The sequence below is a fragment of the Oryx dammah genome, unplaced genomic scaffold, assembly GCF_014754425.2.
Source record: "Oryx dammah isolate SB20612 unplaced genomic scaffold, SCBI_Odam_1.1 HiC_scaffold_16, whole genome shotgun sequence".
In the NCBI taxonomy this organism is placed as follows: Eukaryota; Metazoa; Chordata; class Mammalia; order Artiodactyla; family Bovidae; genus Oryx; species Oryx dammah.
Window position 1 is genome coordinate 49,124,038 of NW_024070200.1, and position 12,613 is coordinate 49,136,650.

The 12,613-nt window shown below is 43.8% G+C and overlaps 1 protein-coding gene and 1 pseudogene across 1 annotated transcript; both read right to left on the bottom strand.

Annotated features, from left to right (window-relative positions):
- Positions 1 to 6,629: 6,629 nt before the first annotated feature.
- On the bottom strand, positions 6,630 to 7,313 carry LOC120875361 (annotated as a pseudogene).
- Positions 7,314 to 9,877: 2,564 nt separating this feature from the next.
- LOC120875650 (myeloid-associated differentiation marker-like) lies at positions 9,878 to 10,941 on the bottom strand. Its single transcript, XM_040257586.1, has one exon. The coding sequence runs from the start codon at positions 10,754 to 10,756 to the stop codon at positions 9,878 to 9,880; it is 879 nt and encodes a 292-aa protein (XP_040113520.1). The 5' UTR covers positions 10,757 to 10,941.
- Positions 10,942 to 12,613: the final 1,672 nt, after the last annotated feature.

The window sequence follows — 12,613 nt, forward strand, 5'->3', positions numbered from 1 at the left end:
CATATCTCCTCTAATAATACTCAAGTAATTTAACATGTCAAATGAACCCAAATATTTTAATGTCTCTTTGGGATGTCTCAGGGGCCCTCTGAAGCACTCCAAAATTAGCTAGAAGTCCAAAGAACTTCATTAGAATTTAATTTTAAGAAGTTTTTCCAAAAATATCTAAAGAGTTTATAACACACAGTCAGATTGGATCATATAGGTCACTGAAGCAATAGTTATTTGCTTGCCCAAAGTAACACAAGATTTCAAAGGTAAACATAGAACAGATCACTTTAGAGGTAAAGAAACTTAAAACCCATTATCAAAGGCAGTTCAACATATTAAGAAAACTTGTATTATACACAAAACTCTTTTCTTGGGGTCCACTTTCCATAAACTTAAAAAAAAAAAAAATCTATCACTTTGTTCATTTAGAAACAGCTACCTGTAAGTCAGACCTACTTTCTTTTCCCTTAATAAAATGAAATTTCATTCTTTATACCTTCTTTATTAAAAACATATATCCTACTTTCCTTAAACAACCATCAGCTGTCCTTTATATTAGCATTCTGTAGATCTGTGAACATAAATACCTGTGATAATTTCTAAAAACATTTGTTTTCTTATAGAGAACATCTCAGGATGGCACCACACATATTCATTAATAGTTCATAATCTCTAGTTTCTCTGTAAGAGGAAGTTAGTGCTCAGTAATTAATGTTTCAGAAACTTATTTTATTTGGAAATGACCTAGCTATTTAGTAAACTTCCATCACTTAGTTTAACAAAACCCTAGAAATTCAAGTTGCCTCAATCTGGAGAGACTATTTCAAACAACATTCCTAAAGCATAATTATTCCTAATAGAGTTTATTTAAAAGCTCATATCTCTTTCACATTTTCTTTCTTGAAGAGTTTTTTTGGACTCCAGTCACTTTCCTTGGTGACAAATTTGTGACAGACATAATAAAATTAAACTTATATCAAACCTAGGTATAATGAAAATGTTATGTTTAATATAAGTGACTCTTAGACATGTCTACATTAATTAGATCACCAAACAACCATTAATACCAGATATTTAATACTGAATATTTCCTAGTTTATGTGAACCTGAAATTAATTCAGGTTAATTTCTCTTGTATTTAGAATTGTTTGATTTGTAAGTGCTTACTTTTCTTTAGGTCACTTAAACTAGAGCTCATTTACAACCTAACCTCAGCAATATTATCCAAAGACAAAGACATACGCTGAGACATGCATAAATCCAGACAGACAGACATAGATCTCATAGTTATCTGCTTGAGATTTAAAATGTCTCTTTGCCCTCCCCCCCGCTCCCAACCTTTCTTCTTGGCTTGAAGTTTTAATTTGTTCAAAGTTGAAGTCTCAGGCAAAGTGCTCTGTATATTTCATGCATATGATAAGAGTTAACTTCAAACTTTCTCCTAGGCATAATTTTGTCTAACAAGCTAGGGTTTTCATGCAAGAACCAGTTTTGTAATTTCAAAAGATTTCACTTTAACCAGTTTCCTCCAGAGTCTACTATCATGGCCATACTGTCTTTTTCCTTCTGTGGTCATAATCTCACAGCTAAATTTTAGAGAGTGCTCAGACTGCACATGGAACAACAAACTGTTTCCAAATAGGGAAAGGAGTACGTCAAGGCTGTATATTGTCACCCTGCTTATTTAACTTATATGCAGCATACATCATGAGAAATGCTGGACTGGAAGAAGCACAAGCTGGAATCAAGATTGCTGGGACAAATATCAATAACCTCAGATATGCAGATGACACCACCCTTATGGCAGGAAGTGAAGAGGAACTAAAAAGCCTCTTGATGAAAGAGAAAGTGGAGAGTGAAAAGTTGGCTTAAAGCTCAACATTCAGAAAATGAAGATCATGGCATCTGGTCCCATCACTTCATGGGAAATAGATGGGGAAAGAGTAGAAACAGTGTCAGACTTTATTTTGGGGGGCTCCAAAATCAGTGCAGATGGTGACTGCAGCCATGAAATTAAAAGACGCTTACTCCTTGGAAGAAAAGTTTTGACCAACTTAGATAATATATTCAAAAGCAGAGACATTACTTTGCTGACTAAGGTCCGTCTAGTCAAGGCTATGGTTTTTCCAGTGGTCATGTATGGATGTGAGAGTTGGACTGTGAAGAAGGCTGAGCGCCAAAGAATTGATGCTTTTGAGCTATGGTGTTGGAGAAGACTCTTGAGAGTCCCTTGGACTGCAAGGAGATCCAACCAGTCCATTCTGAAGGAGATCAGCCCTGGGATTTCTTTGGAGGGAATGATGCTAAAGCTGAAACTCCAGTAGTTTGGCCACCTGATGCGAAGAGTTGACTCATTGGAAAAGACTCTGATGCTGGGAGGGATTGGGGGCAGGAGGAGAAGGGGACGACAGAAGATGAGATCACTGGATGGCATCATGGACTCGATGAACTTGAGTCTGAGTGAACTCTGGGAGTTGGTGATGGACAGGGAGGCCTGGCATGCTGGGATTCATGGGGTCGCAAAGAGTCAGACAGGACTGAGCGACTGAACTGAACTGAACAGGGTCTGATTAACTGATAAAAGTTGTCCCAGCAGGAATTATCCCTCTGGGGAGATGAGGTGTGGTCCTAGTTTGATCAGAAGAATTTGGAAGGGAAAAGGAACTTGCAGGAGTGGGAGAAGCTTGGTCCCTCCCCACCCTGAGAGATAGAAGTTGGAAAGGGATTCTTTAGAATGTTGCTGCTGCTACTGCTATGTCACTTTAGTTGTGTCTGGCTTTGTGTGACCCCATAGATGGCAACCCACCAGGCTCCCCCGTCCCTGGGATTCTCCAGGCAAGAACACTGGATGGGTTGCCATTTCCTTCTCTAATGCATGAAAGTGAAAAGTGAAAGTGAAGTTGCTCAGTCATGTTCGACCCTTAGCGACCCCATGGACTGCAGCCTACCAGGCTCCTCCATTCATGGGATTTTCCAGGCAAGAGTACCGGAGTGCGGTGAGATATTTTTGATCCTTCAGGCTTTTGATTATGGGAGAAAGTCCAAGATCAAAGGGAACCTCAGAATCCTTTCTTTGTGTCCAACAATAGAGATCAAATGTGAATAGGAAAGGTCAAGTAAGGGTCATCTAGGAAATCTGATGGAGGGGGAAACAGTAGGGGGTGAGGGGATAGGAGGGCCACAGAAGGACACGTGGCTTGAGTCTCTCAGATCTGGATTCTGATTAAGGGCCATGAAGGACTGCACAAAAGGGACCTCTGAAAACTTTCCCTGCTTTGGCTACAACCTAGTGTGCCATTCAGAGGCCATTTTTCATCTCCTAATTTGTAGTAGGGCTAGGTATTTTTGAGATTTTCAGGGTCAAATTTTTCCAGTTCCTGATAATATAGTCACAGGGTGAGTCTGAGAGAGGCTCTTGGGACCTACCAGAATCAGCTCTTAGCCTGCATGCCATAGAATGGGAGTTCTGAGAGTCACTGGCTGACAGAAAGGTGTCCCTTTTGTCCCAGTGATCTCTCCATGAGGGTAACAGCACAAAATGGCTGACTGTCCCAACACTCAGTTCTGATGGTGAGAGGTGACGCCTGGGAATTGTGTAGCTAAGGCACCATGTGTTAGTTCTAGGAAACCTAGAAGACCTCCTATAACTAAGACCAAAAGAGATGTTCTATTCACCAGTTGGGATTGGAATGCAAAAGTAGGAAGCCAATAGATACCTGGAGTAATAGGCAAGTTTGGCCTTGGAGAACAAAATTAAGCAGGGCAGAGGCTAACTGAATTTGGCCAAGAGAATGCACTGGTTATAGCAAATATCCTTTGTCATCAACCCAAGAGATGACTTTACACATGGACATCACCAAATGGTCAGCACTGAAATCAAATTGATTATATTCTTTGTAGCTGAAGATGAAGAGACTGTACACAATCAGCAAAAACAAGACCTGGAGCTAACTGTGGCTCAGATCATCAACTTCTCATAGCAAAATTCAGGCTTAAACTAAAGAAAACAGGGAAACCACTAGGCCAGCCAGGTATGACTTAAATCAAATCCCCTATGAATATGCAGTGGAGGTAATGAACAGATTTAAGGGATTAGACCTACTCAACAGTGTGCCTGAAGAACCATGGATGGAGGTTCTTCATATTGTACAGGAAGCAGCAAACAAAACCATCCCAAAGAAAAGAAAAGCAAGAAGGCAAAGTGGTATCTGAAAAGGCTTTACAAATAGCTGAAGAAAGAAGAGAAGTGAAAAGCAAGGGAGAAAGGGAAAGGTATATCCAGCTAAATGCAGAATTCCAAAGAGCAGCTAGGAGAGACAAGAAGGACTTCTTCAATGAACAATGAATAAAACTAGAAGAAAACAACAGCAAGAGGAAGATTAGAGATCTCTCCAGGAAAATTGGAAATATCAAGAGAATATTTTGCCCAAGTTCAGTCACTCAGTCGTGTCCGACTCTCTGTGACCCTATGGACTGCAGCATGCCAGGCTTCCCTGTCTATCACCATCTGCCGGAGCTTTCTCAAACTCATGTCCATCACGTCAGTGATGCCATCCAACCATCACATCCTCTGTTGTCCCCTTCTCCTTCCACTTTCAGTCTTGCCCAGCATCATGTTCTTTTCCAATGAGTCAGTTTTTCACATCAGGTGGCCAAAGTACTGAAATTTTAGCTTCAGCATCAGTCCCTCCAATGAATATTCAGAACTGACTTCCTTTAGGATGGACTGGTTAGACCTCCTTGCAGTCCAAGGGACTCTCAAGAGTCTTCTCCAACACCACAGTTCAAAAGCATCACTTCTTTGGCACTCAGCCTTCTTTATAGATCAACTCTCACATCCATACATGACTACTGGAAAAACCATAGCTTTGACTAGACGGACCTTTGTCAGCAAAGTAATGTCTCTGCTTTTTAATATGCTAAGTTTGTCATAGCTTTTCTTCCAAGGCTTTTCTTTCTTCACCCAAAGATGAGCACAATAATGGATAGAAATGCTACAGAGCCTAGTAGACAATGAAGGGATCAAGAAGAGATGGAAAGAATACATGGAAGAACAGTACAAAAGGATCATAAGGAACTGTATTACTATGATGATGTGGTCAGTCACCCAGAGCCAGATATTCTGGAGAGTGAAGTCAAGTAGGCCTTAGGAAGCACTGCTGTTAATACAGCTAGTGGATGTGGTGGAATTCCAATAGAGCTATTCAAAACCCTAAAGGATGATGCCATCAAGATGTTGCATTCAATATATCAGCAAATCTGGAAGACCCAGCAGTGGCCACAGGACTGGAAAAGGTCAATCCTCCTCTCAATTTCCAAGAAGGGTAGTACAAAAGAATATGCTAACCATTGGACAATTGCAGTTATCTCCCATGCTAGTAAGGTCATGCTTAAAATCTTGCATGCTAGGCTTCAACATTATTCAAACCAAGAACTTCCAGATGTCCAAGCTGGGTTTAGAAAAGGAAGAGAATCAGAGATCAAATTGCTAACATTCACTGGATCATAGAAAGAGCAAGGGAATTTCAGAAAAACATCTACCTCTGTTTCATTAACCATGCTAAAGCCTTTGACTGCATGGATCATAACAAACTGTGGAAAGCTCTTAAAGAGGTGGGAAGAGCAGACCATCTTACCCGTCTTCTGAGGAACCGGTATGCAGGTCAAGAAGCAACAGTTAGAACTCTGTCTGGAACAATGATTGGTTTAATATTGAGAAAGAAGTATGACAAGGCCGTCTGCTGTCACCCTGTTTTGTTTAGCCTATATGCTGAGCACAGCACAAGAAATGCTGGGCTGCATGAGTTACAAGCTGGAATCAGGATAGGCAGGAGAAATATCAACAACCTCAGATATGAGGATGATACCATTCTAGTGGCAGAAAGCGAAGAGGAACTAAAGAGCCTCTTGATGAGGGTGAAGGAGGAGAGTGCAAGAGCCAACTTAAGACTAAATATTAAAAAAACTAAGATCATGGCATTTGGCCTCATTTCTTCATGGCAAATAGAAGGGGAAAAGGTGGAAGTAGTAACAGATTTCCTCTTCTTGGTCTCTAAAATCACTGCAGGTGATGACTGCAGCCATGAAATCAGAAGACAGCTGCTTTTTGGCGGAAAAGCTGTGACAAACGTAGACAGTGTGTTGAAAAGAAGAGGCATTACTCTGCCAACAAAGGTCTATATAGTCAAGGCTATGCTCTTCCCAATGGACATGTGCGGTGGTGATAGCTGGACTATAATGAAATCAGAATGCCAAAGAACTGATGCCTTCAAACTGTGGTGCTAGAGAAGACTCCTGAAAGCTCCATGTGACAGCAAGGAGATCAAACCAGGGAATGTTAAGGGAAATCAACCCTAAATACCCATTGGAAGGACTGATGCTGAAGCTGAAGTTCATTCTCATCAACAGCCTATTCAGTACAGTTTCAAAAAAGTAAACATGTTAAGGTAAGCAGACAACTGTTTAGAATCCCAGACACATTTTCTGGCTGTATTTATGCAGAATTCTCCAGCTACAGTGGGTGGTCGTGAAGTGGTTCTACCTCACAACAACATAGTCACAGGACTCGGATGACCCAGCGGTACTGAGGGGAGCTGAGGACTGGGATATAAGTCCAGTTTTGCTTTGAGACACTCCTCTCATGCACAGTCCATGGCCCTGAAGTCCTCTCCTCCTATCATCTTGCATAGTGTGTAGTCTTCAACTTTCTTTTGGAAGTCCTCCTTGTCCCACAAATGATGTTCTACAGCTTCGATATTCAGTGGATCATCAAAATTCAACAGATCAATAAACAAAGAGTTTAATCCTCAAACAACATCCTTTAGTGTCCTCGTAGGGGCCCAGCCAGTGCCATCAACTGGATGTTCTCTCAGTAAACTGAGACATATCTTTCCTGTCTCTTTAATTTTGGGGTGCCAGATCCAGGTCAAGCATTTCACTTTGGGAGGCACCATGTTGTATGCATCAGGAACTTCAGTTTCAAACTGAAATTTTCCATCCTGGTAGTAACCCTTATCTGGGGTGACAGTTAGCTGAAAGCAATGAAGCTTGTTTGGATCAGGAAAATGCACTTTATACGTACAAGGCAAATTAACTTCAAGTTCTGCAATCTCTTTAACAAGCAGCCTGTCTCTCACAAACACCCACCGAGTGGAGTCAGTGGTTGTGGCTGACTCTTCAGCTTGCTTGCCAGCATCAACATCACTACTACCTTTATCCTGGGCACCCCAAAACAGGCGAGGCAAGCCCGGTGCCAAACACCATGCCCAGCTGGCCAGTGGCAGTAAACCATGGCCCTTCACAGCCACACCAGCTCCGGCCATGCCATCCCCTGTTGGGGTCCTTTAATAGACTGGAACCTGGTGGTCCAGAGTTGATGATAAGAAAGTGAAAGAGAGAGCTGGAGGGAGGGAGAGAGAGAGAGAGAGAGAGAAAGAAAGAAAGACACGGGGACCCGGGCTCTGATGGAGCAAAGGTATTTTATTAGCAGAAATGCAGGCTTATATATCTTTAGTAAGATGATTACTCAGCTATTACACAGGATGAAATTTTATCAATAGCCACAATATGGATAGTCTAATACATAAAAGGTCGCTGATGCTGAAAAGAGTCACTGAAGGGAGTTACTGAAAGAAATCCAAGCAGATACCATTTTTCATGATTTCAGTCCTGAGAGCTGCATGCAGCTCTACTCATTCTTGGAATAGGAACTGATAAGGAACAGAGAATTTATGAGAAACAGCATGTAGAAATCCTCCTGTTAAACATTCCCTGACAATTCCCTTCTTGCTTGTAGAGTTTCTGTTGAGGAATCAGCTGATAACCTTATGGCAGTTCCCTTGTATTTTATTTGCCATTTTCCCCTTACTGCTTTTAATATTTTATCTTTGTCTTTAATTTTCATGTTTGATTACTATGTGTCTCAGTGTGTTCCTTCTTGGGTTTATCCTGCCTGGGACTCTCTGTGCTTTCTGGACTTGGTTGACTATTTCCTTTCTCATGTTAGGGAAGTTTTCAGCTGTTATCTCTTCAAATATTTTCTCTAGTCCTTTCTTTCTTCTCCTCTGGGACCCCTATAATGTGAATGTTGGTACGTTAAATGTTATGCCAGAGGTCTCTTAAGCTGGCTTTATTTTTTTTTTTTTCATTCTTTTTTCTATATTCTGTTTTGTAGCAGTGATTTCCACCATTCTGTCTTCCAGGTCACTTAACTGTTCCTCTGCTTCAGTTATTCTGCTATTGATACCGTCTAGTGTAATGTTCATCTCTGTTTGTTTGTTCTTTAGTTCTTCTAGGTCTTTCAGCAAACATTTCTTCCATCTTCTCCATTGGTTTTCTGAAATCCTGGATCCTCTTTACTATCATTATTTTGATTTCTTTTTCTGGAAGGTTGCCTATCTCTACTTCATTTAGTTGTTTTTCTGGGGTTTTATCTTGTCCTTTCATCTAGGACATAACACTCTGCTTTTTCATTCTGATTAACTTTCTGTGATGTGCTTTTCATCCTAGCTGCTGTGGAATTAGTGTTCTTCTTGCTTCTTCTGTCTGCCCTCTGGTGGATGAGGCTAAGAGGATTGAGTAAGCTTCCTGATGGGAGGGACTGGTGGTGGGAAAAACTGAGTCTTCTTCTGGTGGGCAGGGCCATGCTTAGCAAAACTTTGGTCCACATATTTGTTGATGGGTGGGGTTGTGTTTTCCCTGCTAGTTGTTTGGTCTGAGGCAAGCCAGCCCTTGGGTCTGTCAGCTCTATGGTAGGGTTAACGGTGACCTCCAAGAGGGCTTATGCCAGCACCTTCAAGGACTCCTGCTCCCATGCCCCTGTCCCCATGGCAAGCCACTGCCAAACCACACCTCCACAGGAGACCCTCCAACACTAAAAGGAAGTCTGGTTCATCTCTTGTGGCGTCACTGCTCCTTTCCCCTGGGTCATGGTACATGCAAGATTTTGTTTGTGACCTCCAAAACCTCCTTTGTTTCCTCTAATCCTTGAAAGTCCTATAATCAAATCCTGCTGGCCTTCAAAGTCAAATTGCCTGGGGATTCCCTGTCCCTTTTTCAGATCCCCAGCTGGGAACCCTGACATGGGACTCAGAACCTTCACAACAGTGGGAGAACTGCTTTAGTATTATTGTTCTCCAGTTTGTGGGTCACACCCAGCAGGTATGGGATGTGATTTTTATCATGATTGTGCCCCTTCTATCATATCACTGCAGCTTCTTCCTTGTCTTTGGATGTGGGATATCCTTTTTTGGTGGGATATATTTTTTTCTAGCAGCCTCCTATTAATGGTTGGTCAACAGCTAGTTGCAATTTTCATGCTCTCACAGGAGGAGATGAGCACACATCCTTCTACTCCATCATCTTGAATTGCCCAGCCTGTATCTTACTACTTTTTATATTATATATCTTAGAGATATTTACTTATCATTGTTGGAAAATATTCCCTCTTGCACTTTGCCATGGTTTATTAACTTGCATCCTAAAGATGAACAACTGGGTTATTTCCAATCTTTCCTGTCTCATTTTCAAGTGAGATCTAGAGTGGGAGTTTCATTCACACCAGGCTGCTCTAATCAGGAGAAGGAAAACGGGAAGAGGTGGTCAGTACACAGGAGATAAAAAAAAAAAACAACCAAGGATAACCAGAAAAGGGTGAAAAAAAAAGATAATGTGGAGAAGATGAGAGAAGCAAAAGAAAGAGGCAAAACAGGGATATGGGCGACCACACAAAACAGGGGGGAGACAGAGCAGAAGGAAAAAAGGAAACAAAAAAGAGAGTGAGATAAATGGGGAAGGATGTGAGTAGGGAGAGAGAAGAGACAGGAAGAGGACATCGGAGCTTGGTAAATATGCATCCGGTAATCAGAGAGGATCAGGAGTCCCCATGCTAATCCTCAGTCCCTACAGAAACCTGGTGGGCCCAGTACACCAGGTCAGCCACGTATATCAGCAGGTTGAGGGCTGTCAGGACAGCCACAGCCAGTTCCTCATCCCAGGTGCAAATGTAATAGGTGAGCCCATCAATACAGTCCATATAATTAGATCGCTGGGGCTGCCCACCAAACTTCTCATTGAACTGGTAGAGCGGCCAGAGGACCAGAGCACTGACATAGAGGAGGACAGAGATCAGGGTCAGCAAAAACTGCAAAATGGTCAAGGTCACAGGCAGCCTGTATTCCCATCCAATCAGGTTCCCCAGAATGGTCAGGGCTGCTGGGAAGAAGCAGATGGAGTACACGGCCACGCACCACTCCAGGGCCGGTTGGTGCAGGTACAGGGAGGTATGGCTAAGGAAGGTGAAGATGAGACAGGCCACAAAGGTCTCCAGCACTTTCAGCAGGCCTGGCATGGTGTGCACATAGCAGGGGGTCTCACTGAGCTCATAGTACTGCCACAAGCAGGCCACTTCCATGGCATAAAGTACAGAAGCAACACAGGAGAAGGCAGTGGCTGTGATGGCTCGGTCCCGGTAAGGGCCATAAGGCAGAAAATGGACATGAGTGGTGGCATAGATGATGAAGGCCAAGAGGCAGAGGAGGGCAGCGTAGCAGGCATAGATGACAGGTAAGTTGTACCAGAAGAAAGGAAAGCGGGACTGGAGCTTACACAGCTCTACAATGGAGATGATGAGGGTCATGGCAAAACAGAAGCACCAGATGGACATGGACCAGTTACCTACAGCCCCCCTCAGGATGCCCATGTCGACCACAAGGGAGAAGGCCATGCAGGTGCAGAAGAGCTGTGGTAGGCGGAGGAGGTAGCACATGACGTCCAAGGCACCTTGTCTCGAGATGTCACCCTGAAGAACATGGTGTTGTGATGGTCAAGCAGGTCATAGTCACCAACACGGCAGTCGTCTTCCCTGAGGACCCATCAGAGAAAGATCCGGCTCTGGAGGTGAATTAAGTCAGATTCCTGGAAAAGGCTCAGAGTCCTGTGATGGCTGAGGCCTGGGATCTGTGGAGTTAGAACCAGTGGCTCAGACACCTGGGATAACAGAACAACCACTCCAGGATTATATTCCCCACTCATCACCCTTGACCTTGTCAGGAAACCTGTGTTATCCCAAACTGGGTTGGATCTGGCCTCAAACCATTAACATTTTGGACCTCTTGTGCTATGTGAAATTATCGATGGGGACCAAAGGCAAAATAGTCCTTATATTCAATCTGAAAACTTTAAGTCTCTCCAAATTGAAAAAGATTTTAAAAAATTATTTGGTAAGCAAATTTGATCAAAATATAGATGAGACAATTTATGGTCATTATTTACATCATTTATTGTTGATGTTCCAGACTGCAGTTGCTGAAACACTAATGTGTTTCATTAAAAGGTGCTTTCAGACTCTAGGGTGATGCTATGTTCTATAGAGAAGTACCTTGTCATCTGTTTGAAGCTGAAAAATTATGAGCTCTAGAGCATACCTGAGCCCAAAGATAAAGATAAAGGATTGTGGATTCTATGGCTACTCCCATGTATTGATGAGGGTTAGCTGAGAGACTCAGGTGCCTTCCCCAAGGTCGAAGGTTAGGAATGAGAACACAGATAAAAATGTCAAAGCCATGGTTTGAGCACTTTGCTCTACAGCCCACATGTCATCAGGGCCCATGGGTGGGAGCCCAGGACCAAAGATCGGGGCTCTGGGACCAAGGACACGCCTTCAGGGCCACGGCCTCCTTCCACAGCAACCTGAAGACACAGTGTCCCAGCCTGTCCTCCCTGCAGCATCACTAAAAGGAGCTGCCATCTGAGGGACACATCCCCACCAGAGGAGGGCAGCTTCAGAAGTGAACAGGGAGGAGCCATGGGGTGAGAGCAAGGCCGTGAGGACAAGATGATGTGGGAAGTAGGGACTATTCTGAATCCCCTATCCCAACTTTGCCTTCACATGTGACTCTTCCCCACTGGGGAAGGGAGACTTCAACCCAGCATGACTCCAAGGTGGGGCGTCATGGAGGAAACAGAATAAATTAATATAATGTGGCTCTGAAGCTCCAAAGCTGCCATCCAGATGGGAGTCTGGAAAGATTTAGGTGTACTCCTACCTGTGAGGATTCTCCTGGCCTGGGAGACTGGTTAGCAGCTTCTAAGCTGGGAAGAAGGGATTAGAAATGAACAAGGATGCTGTGTCTGAGGCTGATATATAGTCTTTCAGGGCATCCAGGGAGGGGGTGCGAATGGACGGATGATCACCCCCTTTTAAGGGCAGGAGCTGAAAGAGGAGGCCCCTGCAGGACCCCTGGGAGGTGATAGCTCTGAGGATGTGCCCAGGACTGGGGTGGGGGTGGGGGGGCAGAGTGGAGATGACTAGGGGGATCCCAGGGTCCCAGGGGCCCCGAGGCAGCCCAGTAGGGGTCTTCTGACCCAGAAGGGATGCAGGCATGGAGACAACCTTCCCCATGGAGGAGGGGCCTGGACTGGAACTGAGACAAGAGAACAGGGGCCTAAAGGGGTTTCAAGGCTGTGACAGGGACATGTGGCCAGAGTGGCAGGGACCCTGGAGACCATGGAATTGCCCAGGTCACCTGCCCAAGACAGTCCCTCTATCCAGGGCTGCAGTCCTGCTCACATGGGCTCCTTCAGGGTCCAGTGTGGGGGGAGTGAGGCCCCTCCCAGCCTGCCC